Below are 16,506 nucleotides of genomic sequence, written 5' to 3'. Positions count from 1 at the left end.
ATACTGTTGACAAATATAATTTACATTAAATAATCCAATTCTTTCCTAGTATTTATTTCACACTAAAAACTACATGATATGGCAGTCAACAATAGGGTATAATCAACTTTTTTAATTTAAAAATAAAGTAAAAAAAAGGTAATACATACCAAACTGTTTTTTTATTGCAATGGCATTATACTTCTCATTAATTATATGATTTGCTAAAATTATTCTTTCTTGCTGCTTCAATACAGGCCATCTAAAATATATACAGTTTAATAAGAAACATAGAATAACATCAAAAACTTAATAATTGTTTATTGTTGTTTTTTAATCACAAATTTCTGGTAGCATACACAGTTAAAATTTTTCATTGCCATAACTTTGCATCTTTACCTAAGCTGTGAGTTCTGAACCATAAAGGGAGTTAAGAAAGTAAAAAAGATAATAAACTTTTTTTTTTTTCTGGAACAAAAAGAAGAAATCTATATTAATGCATTCATTATAAGTTAACATTTCTCTTAAGTAATGTAAGTTTCATAGCATGAGAAAATCCAAAAATTACTGAAATATGTGCAACATCCATGATTTTTGAGTACTATGCAGGCATTCTTTGGGAGGCAAGTGGAACGAGAGTCCCCACCCACTTCCCAAATACCTCAGGTTTTCCACTACACACCTGTGTGTATTCCTGATCACGGGTATACTAAGCTTAATGTGCCAACTAATTATAGGTAGATTTATTAATAAAAGTTATTTTATGTGATAAATGCTTTCCACTATAAGTTATTTTCTTCAGTAAGATTATCAGTCTTTGTACTTATAGGCTGGCTATTAGGTGTTTGAGGGTGGGGGGGGGGGATTATCATTCTAATAATTCGTGTGCTCTTATTTTAAAAAAAAAAAAGAATAATAATAAGAACAACAAGACCAATGAATTTAGAGCATCTACGTATGCTTGACAACAAGTTATATTCTTGCTTATATCATTTAGCCAGCTTGAGCAAAAAGTTACTTCATATCCAAACTTTTGTGTGCTCATACCTGCTCAAGGATAAAAAAAAAAGCAATAATATTATTTCTTGATTTTTATTATTTGTTGGATGATTTATTTTTTAACCAAGTGAAAAAAAAAAAAACTGGCTATGAGTTAAACTTGATTGACGAGTTTTCTGTTTTGAGGGATTCACTAATCTTTTTAAGAGCATAGTAATAATGACTACAAGGTGAGAGAGAGTGGGGAGGAAGACAAGAAGCAAATATGTGACACCTCCCTGGTGTCCCAGTAGGAACTCCACAGAAACAATCCACTGTCTGTTTACACATCTTCTAACTAAATTACCCATTACTTTTGTCTGTTAACTATGTGAGTGCTGGCTGGTTTGTCTGTTTATAAAGGACCTGGAATGAGAAATTTAGTAGGGAACAGTAATGGGAAGGAAGGAAGAAAGGAGGTTTCCAGCAAAACTAAGTGTGCACTTTTACATGGTAGCATTTTCAGAGAAGAGAGATCAATCTTCTCCAAGGACATTTAGATGTGCTGTTATATGTTCCTGGAAGAAAAACATTTGGGCTCTGCTCAATTATCTTTAGTTGTATGGAATAACAGATAACTATTAAAATCTCACTTAGTTTGTGTCACTTGTGATGGGACGTAAAAGTTGGGTTACAAACTAATGAAAGAAAATTTCTCTTCAATAACTATGTAGCACTGCACTTATCAGAACTATCACTTGTACAGATACCAAGAAATTATATACTTGGTTTAATCCTTTATCCAAGTGTAAGCAAACAAAGTTTGCACCTAAAGTATTTTCAGGACTGGGGCAACTCATATATAGAAGCTAATGACTTCACATCACTTGCCTTAGTATCCCATAATGCAAAGCACATATCCTTACAGACATGTATAATGCTATGCATTATGGGAAAGATCACTACCCACACCAGTTTTGATTGACCTTTATTGAGGTCTCATCAGTGGGAGCCAGACCCAGAGCTGATACAAAGGTTGATATAATACATAAGTCATATTTTCATATATGAGTAGCCAAAAGATGTCACACCTTATTATTAAAATACTCTGGATTAGAGATAGTTGTTGGAAGTTTTTCTACTTAGTTATACTATAAATTAAAGATACCAAGAAATTATATACTTGGTCCTCACAAGAACTATCACTTGGTCATACTGTACTGGTAGAAAGTTTTATTTTTCTTTTACATGGTTGCAAAGTAAATTATATTTCACAAAAAAGTATATTCTTGTTTAATTATAGGGGAGATGGCGAGATGTGTATAGCGAAGTAAAGTAGAGTGCCCCCCCCCCCAGGATGAGTCCTTGGAGGTGTCATGTAATAATAATAATTTATCCAAGCATAAGTAAACAGTCTGCACATGAAGTATCTTCACGACTAGGCTACTTGAATATAGAAGTTGTTGACTACACATCAATTACTGCAGTATTCAATAACGCAAAGCATGCTTTAGCATTTTTCTGGATCCCAATAAAGAGACCTCAATCAAGATTGAAAACAGTCTGGGTAGTGACTCTTCCCATAATGCAGAGCAACATACATATCCAAAAGGAAGTGTGATTTGCATTATGGAATGATACTTCAAGTGCAAATTTTGTTTGTTTACTTTACACTTGGATAAAGGATTAAACAAGTTGAGTATAATTTATTTAATAATACTACGAAGTCTACTGTAGGCATCAGATTCAAGTGTTTATTGACAAAGTTTATGTGTATAGTGTCATCAAAAAATGCGAAAGAATTGAAAGGGGATGCAAACTCACTTTATATTGAACTATTAAAAATTGGAAAAAAATTTAAACACAGGAAGGATAGCATTGATTTTTTAGTATGTTTGGAATAGTGAGAAGGCATCACATTTTTTTTTAAAGATGCAGAGAATGATTCAAATGAAGACCAAAAAGAAAGATGCACATATGATGGATCACAGAAAAAATCACAACTACACGTTCTATATTAGACTAGAGTTTAATTTGCGATGTTCATCAAGAGTTATCACATCTGAGTTTAGACTTGCAGTAATGTTATATAGATGTGTACAGGACTAATACAAAAACAGATGTTGTACATCTTTTTCACAAAAGACAAACGGATCTAGGTCAATATTACAAAGATGACACCAAAGCTACCAAAAATCTATAATTTCAAGGGGTTTCACTTATTGAGAGATTACAGAAATTATTCTCCAATCAATCACAAAACTTTCTATAGAACTTTAAAATAATCAATAGAAAGCAGACTACTTCAACATAAAATACTGATTTAGTAGCATCAGATAGAATACTTGATAGGAAACAGTGGCCTAAAGACATTTACATAGTGAGAGTGAAGTCAGACAATTAGGCTTCAGTTAATTGAAAGAGATATAATTTATGGACTCTGAAAATAGCTAACTGAAAAGACTGTTTCAGGAAAATTTAAGCAATTGATGAACACAGAATGTGATACTAGTTTCAACACTGTGAACATAAATGAGGATTTTCACAAATAAATCAGAATCGAAAGCCCAACAAGAGTTTGCTGATGACAAACAATTTCTTTGCTACTATTTGTTAAAATTGTTGATTCACCAATGACATGCTTTGATCTAGCATATTATTAATTCATGGCTGCTTAGGAAATATCAATCAGCAATACACAGAAACATATTGTACAAGATGATAACAATTATTTTATAAAAAAAGTTCCAAATTTGAATTATTATAAACATTTTACATATTTCTTATATATGTACAATAAATTTATGCTTATTAAATTGTGTATTATATTTTTTAATTTTCTTTTCATATTCTTTTAATTTTCAATTTTTCCTGCTAGCAAAGAATGAGTACTAGCACCTATTTTTTACAAAAACTGATCAAGATATGTAGGAGGTGATTTTGAAATGATGAGGAATGTTGGATTGATAAGTTGTTGTTATTTGAGATTATGCTAAAGCAATGAAGGCTATGAGGCTAGTATGCTGTCTGTTAATTGCATGTATTCTTTTGGCTGGTTTGACCTACAGGATGAAGAACTACTTTCCAGTAGAAAAAACACTGCAACTTTCATATGAGACCAGGAACTGGTGAGTGACTATGGCTGGAAGCAGGGCACAAGATATGTAAGGAGAATGAGAGTTCCTTAGAGATCACTACTGAGCACAATGTGTGGTGGAGACATCATGAAATACATGAGTATAGAATTTAGTGAAATCTCTTGCATGATAGAAGTCGCAATGCTGTCACTAGCCAGAAGTGGCATCATGTGTCCATTTCGGTTGGGTGTGATGTCATAGCTTATGCAACTCACACTACAAAATTCATGTCAGTTTGACCATATGATTGCGTTTTTATCGATGTATGAACGTTTTGAGAGTGTATAGCACATCAGTGCTCATCTTAATTGGTCTAATGCAATTAATTGTAGGATAACTCTGAATATTTTCATTTATCAATTAATTATAATCAATCTGTACAGAGTGAGACAATGTGTTTATTTTAAGCTACTTATTATTATTATCATCAAAGACCTCCAGGGAGTCAAGGACTCATCAAGGGAGGCTGTAAATTACCCAACCCAGCTATCATACCTACCCTTGAATTCATTCACACTAGATGCGCTCATTACCAGTAAGGGCAAATTATTCCACTCACTCACTCACTGCTCTCTGGGAGAATAACCTAGCTCTTAACCCTTTCTTGACTGAGAACAACTTTAACTTCCATGGATGCCCCCATGTTCTCTCCCCCACCTTCCATATAACAAAAAATTTCATCAGTTGAAATGCAATAACACCCATTCAAAAGTTTATAGACCTTTATCATATCACCTCTCTTTCTCGTCTGTAATCCACATACTCGCAATCTGTCCTCGTAATCTAAATCCCATGATCCGGATTATGGGATTTAGATTCTTTATCCCCTTGGAACCTGGGAGACCAAATCTGTGCACAGTAATCCAAGTGTGGTCTTATCAAAGCCTTATAAAGAGGCAAAATTACTTCTTTATCCTTACATGTCAAGGTTCGCCTCAACATACCAATTATCCTCTGAGTTGTATTTGTAACTTTTGCTATGTAACCTTTGAACTTTAAATTCTTATCCATCAATACACCAAGATCCCTTGCCTCTTCAGTTTCTTGTAGCATAACCCTGCTAATATAATATGCTGCTGGAACTCTAATCACGCCAAAGTGCATAACTTTACACTTACTAACATCAAACTGACAGCCATTTTCGTTAGCCCAGATTTCCAGTCTATTCAAATCATTTTGTAATTTCTGAATATCAGTAGCATCCCTGATTGCCCTGCCTATCTTTGCATTATCAGCAAACAATTGCAAATCTGATGAGATCCTGCTTGATGTCATTAATGTATAGATTGAACAATAATGGCCCAAGGACTGAACCCTGAGGTACACCACTGGTTATCTTAAATCTGGCAGATTTACACCCACTGTATACCACTTTTTGATATCTGTCTTTCAACCATCCCCTGATCCAAGTCAATAGATTATGTTTTAGTCCCATATTCTCCAGTTTACACAACAGCCTATCGTGTGGTATCCTATCAAATGCCTTAGAAAAATCCAACACTATCATAGTGTATCCATTCCCTTTATCCAACCCGGCCGTAACATTGTTATAAAATATGAGCAATTGCTAAAACATGACCTTCCTTTAGTAAACCCATGCTGTTCCCTGCATAGTATAGAATGCTTGTCTACCCATTTCTGTATGCGAGTTCTTACCAACTTCTCTAAAATCTCCACTACCACACCAGAGATACTAATAGGTTGGTAGTTAGACACATCAGTTTTTGCACCACCCTTGTGCAATGGAACTATCATACATTCCTTCCATTCCTGTGGTATCATTCCTGAGCTGAGACTCAAGTTATACAAATGTGTGAAAGGCCTAGCCAATTCAGCTGAACATTCCTTTAACAAACGGGCAGATATTCCATCTGTTCCTATTGACAAATTCTTATCCAGGTTATGCAAGAGCTCTTCAACCTCATTTTCATGAACCCGTAACTCTTCATCTAACGTAGCAGTAGCACCATACACCTGGTTGATATATCTTAGCAAAGTGAGCACTCATTAACTGAACAATCTCCTTAGCTTCTGACACTCGTGTACCATCTGCATTTAATAAAGTTATTCTTCCACATTCATTATTTCTTTTGCTTAAGACATAACGATAAAATTATTTTGGATTGCCTTTAGCTTGCATGGCCAATCTTTTCTTACGATTCTGTATATTAGAAAACAATAATAAAGGAAAATGCTATATTTGGTTGGTATATTTTAATTACTCAAAAGGTGTTAGTTTTGGAAGTGGAGGACGATGCTTACCTCCTTCACTTATAATACTGTTTCCCATTGTAAATATAGGCAAAGTTATAAATTTATCAAAAATTATATATTAAAAATTTGTCTATATTATATATAAAAACTTGCCTACCACATCAGTTCACACTTCATGCACACAAAACAGATGAAACTCAGAAAACAAAAACAGCAATTCACAACAAATGACAACATTCGATTGGATTGGTTGACACAATAACGAATCACAGCCTCTAGGTGCTATTCTCTCCGAGCTCACCCTACCTCACCTTCTGAGCGGTTTAAAACTACTAGATGCCAAGAATTTGACCCACTGTGCCATCTGTAGATCTTTTCAAAGAGCTCAAAAAGGTGTATGTATTTGAACACACACTTGGGCTATTAATGCAAATATGATGCAATGTTTAGGCATTGAAAAGTGTCCTCTTCATGAAGCATTAGTATATTTTGGTTACTTTTAGGACTCATGCAAAGTCTGGAAACAATTAGGGGAATCTTTAACAGGAATAAATGTAAAAATATAATATTGGTGATATTGCAATCCGGTGGATGAGCACCGCACACATGGAATTTTGCCCCTGCTATCCAGTGAGTGTGATCATACTGTTTTGACAATTGGAGGTGGCTGGGCAAGTGCAAGCTTCACTGAGAAAAGAGGTCACTAAAACTAAAGCAGAAAAAGACTATGACAAACACAGGAAGCAGTCCAGTGACTCACCATGCCATGATCAATTAAAATGGAGAAAGTCAGCAATGCCTGGAACTTTGAGATCAGCAAAGACTGAATGAAGTGAAATGGATCAATCAAGAAATGACGGATACTATGGATGATATTATAGGGAGTTATAATGAGGAAGGTATTCATCAGCTGCATAAGAAGAATAAGGCATTAGACATGAAAGTGAGAGGTGTAGCAAGAAAGGAGAAGTTAGCATATCAAAGAAAAGTGACAGAAGCAAAGAAAAATCCTACCTAATTCTAAAACTATATAGCTAGTAGAAAACTAAGTTATTCTGGAGATGACACATGAGTGGCATCAGATAAAGATGTAGAATTATTCAAGAGTTTTCAATATCTTATGTTGGAGAAAGAGGAGCAGTAACAAACATGAAGAGACAGGAAGATAAAACTATCAGTTCATGAGCATAAAATGTTTGGAATTTCAAATAAGCTTGTTTTTAATATGGCTAGTGGAATGGATAGGATAGGATAAAGAAGAAATCCAAATCCAGTGGCAAGCTATACACTTTGGTTGTGTATTACATGGTGATGAAGGTGTGGGAGGGGCTAGTTAGGGAGTACGTTGAATTGATGAGAAACAGGAATCATTCTAGTGGACAGCACATATTTGTTAAAGGATGATCCTCATTCAATAAGGATGACAACTACTGTACAGAGGAAATGCTTACGTAGTAAATTTCTAATTTCACAAAAGCATCTGATTTGATCTTTTTATTTGATTATTTTTCTTTTTTTTATAAAGACATTACTTTGTATGCCAAGTGTTGAAATTGAAGGGGGGGGAAACTACAGAGAAAACTGTAGATGAATAAGTCTCCTAAATGCTAATTATGTTATACACATGAATATTAGCTTCAAAAATCAAATCATGTATAGATGATAACCTCTGTGAAGAATAAAATGCCTTCAAAGGACGATCATGTATTGACACAGCTTTTACAATAAAAATTCTAATGAAAAGGCATTGTGAATTAAACACACACACACACACACACACACACACACACACACACACACACACACACACACACACACACACAGCATTTGTAGATTAAAAGCCTTTGCCAAATTAATAACTTTAATAGAACATGTGCACTAGACATATTAAAGTAAGTTTCATGGCTTACACATGTAACAAAAATTATATAGAATTTATTCAAAAACCCCAATATATTTCATCCAACAATGACCACATAACAATGGATGAAATATATTGGGGTTTTTGAATAAATTCTATATAATTTTTGTTACATGTGTAAGTCATGAAACTTACTTTAATAAACCTTTGACAAAGTCTTAAAGAACAAATTGAGGATCATACTCAATAATTTCAAAATTCCAAATCAGCTACACGCAGTAATAACATGCATCAAAACAACTAACTGTAAGAATCAATGAAAACCTTTTCTTTCAGGCTTACACGGTGATCAGAAAACATTTTGGAGACAACTCAGCAAAGATGATTTACTAGCCAGTTTCGACATCTCTGCCCTTTTCACAAATGTCCCAATCAATGACACAATTCTTCTCCTACAGAATAAATTTCTGCCGACGTTACGTCCCTCTTTGTCCACATACTACGTTCCGGTTACTTCGTGTGGCAAAATAAATTTTACCTACAAAAAGAAGGTATGGCCATGGGCTCACCACTACCCCTTCCCCCCAATTGCTAACTTTTATATGGAAGCTTTTGAGCAAAGTGCTCTTGATTATTATTATTACCACCCCAAGACCTCATGGAGTCAAAGACTCATCTGGGAGGCCCTTTTATCATACACACAGCTCATCATACTGTATTTTAAACACATTCAAACTCTTTGCAGATACCACATTCTCAGGCAAGGCATTCCAATCATTCACAACTCTGCACGAAAAAACCTGCCTCTCACTCCCCTACTCACACCCTTTTTATACAGTTTCCAGGGATGACCTCTGGTTGGTTCTCCCCTGATCTCCCACTATTCTCTGTAAAACTTCTCCAGCATTGATCCTACAACCCCTTACCAACTTGTAGGTCTCTATCATATCTCCCCGCTTCCTCCTGTCTACCAGACTCTGAGAATTACATCTTCTCAAGCTTTCCTCATACTCGACATTCCAGAGGTCAGAAACTACCTTAGTCAGTCTCCTTTGGACCCTTTCCAACATCTCTTCATCCTTCTGAAAACCTGGTGACCAAATCTGGGCACAATAGTCCATGTGTGGCCTAATCAAAGCCTTATACAACGGAACAAGAATCTCCCTACTTCTACACGTCAGTGTCCTCTGCATCATTCCCAGAAGCCTTTGTGTTGTCTTCACAATTTTGACAATGTGTCCCCTGATTTCTTCACTCTAAAACCTACAGTGTGGGTTAGATACACTGATGATATTTTCGTTATCTGGCCTTATGGGCGACAAACATTAAACACATTCCTTAGCCTGAACAAACAGCATGAACGCATACAATTTACTATTGAAATTGAAAATCAGAACTCGCTCCCGTTCCTGGATATGCTGGTCACACATTTTCCTTCAGGCAGTCTATCCTCGGACTACTGCAAAACGACACATACTGGCCAATACATACATGCTAAATCATACCACCACCCATCACAAAAATATGGAGTCATTAACACCCTTAAAAACAGAGCTATAACAATTTGCTCTAATCAGCAAGCTCTTAAACAAGAATTAAAAATTATTAGCGACACATTTATAAATAATGGTTATAACAAAAATACTATTAATAAAGTTCTTCATAAAACTTCATCAAAAAAGAATTTAGATTACAGTAAAACCATAGCCATCCCACACATTAAAGGGTTATCAGAAAAAATCAACAGAATCCTACACAATTATAATCTCAATGCCACTTTTAAACCATCTACAAAACTAAAAAACATATTCAACTCCTCTAAGGATCCTCTCCTCCCATTGGCACATCCTGATGTTTATTGCATCTACTGCACCTGTAACTTACCTTATATTGGTGAAACGGGACGTACAATCCCTATACATAAAAAAGAACACAAAAGACACATTAAATATAACAATTTTGGTGAAGCAGGCCCCTAAGATCATGCTCTCAACACCTTACACCAAATTAATTGGAAAAGTACCTGCTCTTTACACCATACAAAAAGCTGGTATGAAAGAAAATTTAAAGAAGCCTGCGAAATTCTGATTAACCACCCTAATATCAACAATAATGGTGGCATGAAAATTCCAAGAATCTGGATGGCACATATTCAGCCTACTTAATACTTAGTATCTAGCATACTTTAGGACTTTAAGCAACCTTCAGCTAGTATTGGAAACTATTCCATACCAACTGGTTGAAATTTAAATGTATAATCATGTTTTTAATATATATATATAAACATGTTGCTCTCCAGCCCAATGTAATTTTGTAACCAATAGATAATAATAATAGGACTCTAGCATTGATGCAGGAAAGTTTTTTTCACCAGAGGTCAAGGCAATAATTGTTGCAACGGTTGGTCAGTAACTTTAGCAAACCATGTAGATTATAGTGCAGTGTGTTTCTCTGTATATATAGTGTATATGCTCCAGAAGATGACCTTGATATGAAGGTCGAAACACAGTGTTCATTTTGGTTTATATTAAACTAAAGTTTTACTCAAACATGGTAGTTGTCTCCATAATTTTCTCAAAATGTAATCAATGAAAGAGTTATAGAATAGAAATCAATAAAAAACAGGAGTCCATCAGGGCTAAAAGTCACCATTTTTATTTAATATGTGTGGATCAAATAGTAAAGAAATAAAAGGAAAACATAAAACCGGCATTTAAACTGGTTTGTAGAACTATACTTAATACTCTTTTGATTGCAGATGACCAGACAATAGCAAGAAGTGAAGATGACCCAAACAGACTCTCTGAATGGGAGCATGTGTGTATGTGTGTGTGAGGATGTCAGTTCAACATTGCAAAGGTTGTAAGGTTTTAAAATTTGGGAAGCAGAGATGGGATGCAGAGCATAGGATTGGTGGGATTATTTCAGAGGAGGTGGAAGAGATGAAAGATCTGGGGGTGATGGTGGAAAAGGACTTGAAATTTTTTGGACATTTTGCTAAAACTATGAGGACAACACAACAAATTATGGGAATGATGCAGAGAACACTGACATGCAGAAGTAAGGATGTTCTGATTCCACTGTACAACGGCTTTGATCAGGCCGCATATGGTTTGCTGTGCACAGATTTGGTTGCAAGGTTTTCAAAAGGATGATGAGACGTTGGATAGGATTCAGAGACAATTAACTAAGTTGGTTTCTGGACTATCAGAACAGATTGAGAGAATGCAAATGACAGAGCCTAGCAGATAGAAGGAAGAGGGGGAGATACGATCGAGATGTATAAGTTGGTGAGGGGTAATTACTAGGTTAACATGGATGAGATTTTTCATAGGATATCTGGTGACAGGGATAGAACAAGAAGCTGTATGAACAAGAAGTGGGTGTGAGTAAGGGTGAGGAATAGATTTTTTGCATGGAAAGTGGTGGGTGATTGGAATGCATTACATGAGCGTGGTGAGTGACGGAATGCATTTAAGTCAAGGTATGTTGAGCTGTGCATGTGAGAGTGGAACCTCCCACGATAAGTCTATTGACTCCATGGAGGTCTGTTGATAATAATAATAAACTTCAGAGATTGATATATTCTTTAAATATAATTGCTAAAAAATTTGGAATGCAAATATCAAAAAATAAAAGAAAAATCATGGCTTTTAAAAGGACCAGCTTCAATCAGAAGTAAAATCATGACTGAAAATAAAATTTTAGAAGAAATTAACTGTTTCAAATACTTTGGATGTGCTATATATACAAAAGAAGCTGACATTGATGGCAAAATTTCAAACTTCCTAAATACCTTCCTAACAGAGATGATCAAATTAATAATGCCAAGAAATTATATTTTTGTTTAATCCTTTATCCAAGTCTAAGCGAAGTTTCTTCACGACTACTTATATATATAGAAGCTAATGACTTCATATTAATTGCCTTAGTATCAACAATATCAAGGGATAATCAATATTGTCAAAATTAACCAATTTCAAAAGAATACAAGAATACAAGTTCATAAAATTCTAGAAAGTTATTCTATATTATATGGAAGGAAAATGAATTATGAACCATCAAAACTGCATAAGAAAAATTAACAGAAGCTAGAGAAATGAAATTCCCAAAGCATAACGGCTACACTCTGTGGAAGAAAAAGAGCAGCACAGAAATACATAAAAATACAAATATTCAGTTTATAGATTGAATCAATAAAATCAAATCTATAAAAATTAAATACAGATTCTTGTTATATTACCATGAATTCTCAACTATTTGAGTTAAAAATGAAAATCTGATCCTGACAACTATTTGGCATGAATCCAGCTTATTCTTCTGCAAGCTTTCCCTAAGTAATTTTTCTTAGCCTTCTCCTAGGTATATTTGCATAAATCTTCAGGAACCCTTAACAGGGAAATTCCTCTCTAATTATCACATTCAATTGTATTTGAATGTGATATCTGAACCCTACACAGGGCCTTCTGAATTATACAGTGTAGTGACCAAAAAAAAAATTTTATACTTCCATATTCTGGTCAAATAACATCTCTTCCAGCTGCCTTCTGCAGTTTAGGTTTTTGATGACTTTCCACTTCAAATATGGATATGTATTCCTGATTGCATTCCTAGTGAACATTTTCTACCACTATGCATCACTGATTGGTTCATTTAGCAATCTTTCAAAGTAATTAGTCCAGACATCTAGGATATCTTTATCTTCAGTCTTCATGTCACCTTTATTATCTCTGATTCCTTTTCCAGAACTCTTTCTTCTATTTCTAAGCTTTTTCAATAGCCTCCAGAATATTTTGCCACCTTCCAGATATTTATTTTCTTATCAAAGTCTTCCTATGACTTTTGTTTAGCTAGTTTTATACAGTGTTTTACTTTCTTACATTTCTCTCTGTATTCTCTCAGAGCACAAGTTGACTTACTTGTCAATAGCTTTTGATAAGCTTTCTTCTTCTTCTTTTCCTTTACTGCCTCTAACTTCCTAAGTCCACCATGGAGTTCTGATTTTTCTATCCTTGCAGACAACCTTGATACGTCTCTCTGGTTGAATCAATCAATGTTTTCTTTAGAGTTTGCCACCACTGAATATCCAAGGTTTGCTTTTTGTTTTCAAAATCTTTCAGTTTTTCATGAATAATGTGTGTATATTTCAGCCACAGTTCATCTCTAAAACTGATTTACTTTGATTTGTTTAAAAACTTCCTTACACACACTTCTTTTCAATATGAAATTCAATTTCATCCTACTCAAAATTCAATTCTCGTGTCCTGAACCAGTCGGCAAACTTCATTATCAACTATAGCATAGTCAATGAGACTATTCTTATTTCTTGCATCTTCTCTCCAAGTGAATTTGTGCACATGTTTATTTTGGAACATGGTATTAGTAATAACTAGTCCATGTCCTGAATAGAAATTCAGCACACACTTACCATTATTATTAGCTTTGCACTTTTCTCCAAATTTTTCCAAAACATTCTTTATATGACTGGTAATCATTTCCTACTCTGCTGTTTAGATATCCAACAAGGGCCAACTTTCCTTTTTTGGTTGTGTCAGCTACCTTCTCTAATGCTTCAAAAAATTCCTCCATGTTTTCCTTAATTGAACTTTCTGTGAGGACCATAGGCATGAATAAGTCTCATAGTCCAGTTCTCCATTCTGATATTTGCCCACATCACTCTACTTGATACCGGCTGCCATTCAAAAAGATTATCCTCATATCTAGTTGAATGCTATAGCTACTCCTTTTTCCTTATCATCACCTGAATATAACATGTTGTATTTGTTGCTCAGAAATATCTCACCTGTTTTTGTATTCTTTGTTTCAGTAATGTCTATTAATTGGGTACTTATCTAATTCTTCTGCTATTTCCATTGATGTTTCTTATGATGATGATGGTGCTAATCTTGAACTCTGCTGATGTTGAATTGGAATTTGTTCCAGTAGCTGACTTTTTGCTAATCACCCTGGTTCTCTGACAAAAAACAATGAGGTCCTTGTTTAACTGGACAATACCCCGCAAACGTAAAATTCTGTCATGTTGTACCATCATTTTGTATTTTAGTTTAAGCCATTAAGAATACAAGTTGGTCAACTAAATCCCAAATTGTCAACCCATTCTCATTCAGCATCAGTTAGATATGTACTAAGAGGTCCTGGTCAGTTCTCCTCATTCCTTGTTATAATAATTCCATCACATTACTTTAACCTTGGTATAATAATAATGATGTTCAAGTCTAAATAAATATAGCAACTCAATATAACATTTTTACACAACAACAGAGACTGATTTATCAAGTAAGCATGTTTAATGGTCAATAATTCATGACTCTGCTCTAGACGCCAAACTACTTTTCAAGCCACTTTGCACTACCAATAAGCAAGATCAAGATCTCACAGTAGAATTCAAACCCACAGTCTATGAAGACACTATTCAATTTTACACCAGGACGGAAAGCTGAAACAATAATTCATTTTTTTTCTGAAACAATATTTCACAAAAGATCTAATAGGAAATCCCTACAAATTTGACTAACCTCAACAGGGACTTTTAATGACAATTTCAAAAAATTTACCATAATCACAAAATATACTTTACACCACTATTCTTCTGGATCTCTTTCATATTTTCCAAGTTAAAACCCAATGTAAATTAATCATTTCCTGCCATTGACTGCAGACATAGGGGCTTCTAGTTATAGGGTTATTTTGAAATGCACCTGAAGCGACTAAAGCTACAAGTTGTGTTATGTTGTTCTGAAAGTTGGAGGATACCAACTGCAGAAAGCCAGATTCTCAAAGTCTGCACGCGCGCACGCGCACACACACACACACACCGGGTATATTCAGGGCAAGTTTACTAATATCCTTTCTAAGTTGCTTACTATAGTATACAGTTTAGAAAGAGTATTATACTTGAAATAAGCTATCCAATGTCTAATAGGTGGGTGGCATTGACTTATAATTTTTTATTTCGTGATTTGGGCTAACTGCTATGCTTCTGACATATTTTCAATCGGAAACGGGAAGTAATAGCAAAACAGGGACGTAAATTTCTGCATGGGGTCATGAGTATGATTACACTAACATGCAGCAAACTTGAGGTAGTCCACAAGCATAGCGACAGCTACGAAGTACAGACTTTTAATACTCAACAGAGTGAAAGCGAAACAGAACTTATTGTAAATGACGTGGATTTTTTGGTTCAAAAGTGATCTTACCATATGTATGAGTCTTGTTTCCAAGTGTATTATGAAGAAACTTTCAATTTATTTTAATGTTTCGTGACTTATAATTATTAAACACTTTTCACACTAATGGTATTAAGTAAACTGAGAAAAATAAAAAGTGATATCTTTAAAATTTCAAGTCAAATAATACTTTTTTTTTTTATAGTTCCTAATTATTAAAATTGAACTCTTGGGAATAAAATGTACAGTTGGCTGAGATTTCACAATTACCAGAAAGAGAAAAAGGATGCTTTATATTATAGCTTAAAATGCCAGATGAGGGTAAAATATTTATGAACTCACTCACCCTTCTTTTGTTAAAAACATAAATGATGCTGGAAGAGATGGGAGTTCGGAACACATAAGTCGTCTTAATTCTTCGGCATTGATGTTCAAGTCTTTAATAAATATAGCTCCCAAAACAACATTTTTACAGTCTGACAACAGAGACTGACCTTTACCAAGTGAGCGTTCATCAGTTAAAATAATGCCAATAATTACGGCGTAACTCATATTAAAATCATTTTGAAAGGTAACCAACTTTTCTTTGCTATTTGCATTAACTATCTGCAAATCATTCGTCTGAGGATGCTGCGAAAAGGGCACTATTTCCACATGTCCATTCTCTTGATTCTGCGCAAATATTCTTCCAGGCATGGCTCGCATAACTATAGTCGAGTTCGTCGGCGGGAAAAACAATTTCAATCGAAAAAAGTGCGGACTGCGAGAAGCACTAATGGAACACACACTTTTATGTTAAGCATCTAAGCAAATATAAATACAGCACAAGTCCTCGATGATAACTGTCGGCAAAATAACACGTCACGAAAAAACCACACAAATAAATAAGCAAACATACTGGAGTCTAAATGGAACAAGATTCGACGGGAAAAAAGATCACATGACACCCAACTTATTGCTGAATGGCTTATCTTGCTGTTGGTATAGTACGATAAGAGGCTAGCATACAAGGCATAAACAGAGGCGTTTCACATGTAGCACTTACCTGGTTATGAAATCGAGATGGCGAGAAAGTAACACATCACAGCGACAAAATTTTGATATTGTTTTGTCATTGAGAAGAATTTATGGGAGGTGAAAGTATGTT

The 16,506-nt window shown here is 34.7% G+C and overlaps 1 protein-coding gene across 1 annotated transcript in view; it reads right to left on the bottom strand.

The window, feature by feature from the left end:
* Positions 1-16,089, bottom strand: part of LOC150099864 (uncharacterized) — a 133,624-nt gene extending 117,535 nt beyond the window's left edge. The window contains exons 1-2 of the mRNA XM_090404502.1: positions 15,706-16,089; positions 150-241 (exon numbers count right to left, since the gene is read on the bottom strand). Of these exons, the coding sequence (XP_090260628.1) occupies positions 150-241; positions 15,706-16,064 (451 nt within the window). The 5' untranslated portion in view covers positions 16,065-16,089. The remainder of the gene's footprint in view (positions 1-149; positions 242-15,705) is intronic.
* Positions 16,090-16,506: the final 417 nt, after the last annotated feature.

The sequence above is a fragment of the Typopeltis vanoorti genome, chromosome 14 (assembly GCF_054136105.1).
Source record: "Typopeltis vanoorti isolate ZY-2024b chromosome 14, IOZ_Tvanoo_1.0, whole genome shotgun sequence".
In the NCBI taxonomy this organism is placed as follows: domain Eukaryota; kingdom Metazoa; phylum Arthropoda; class Arachnida; order Uropygi; family Thelyphonidae; genus Typopeltis; species Typopeltis vanoorti.
Note: the sequence above shows the minus strand (reverse complement) of the source record. Positions and strands in the feature narration are given on the sequence as shown.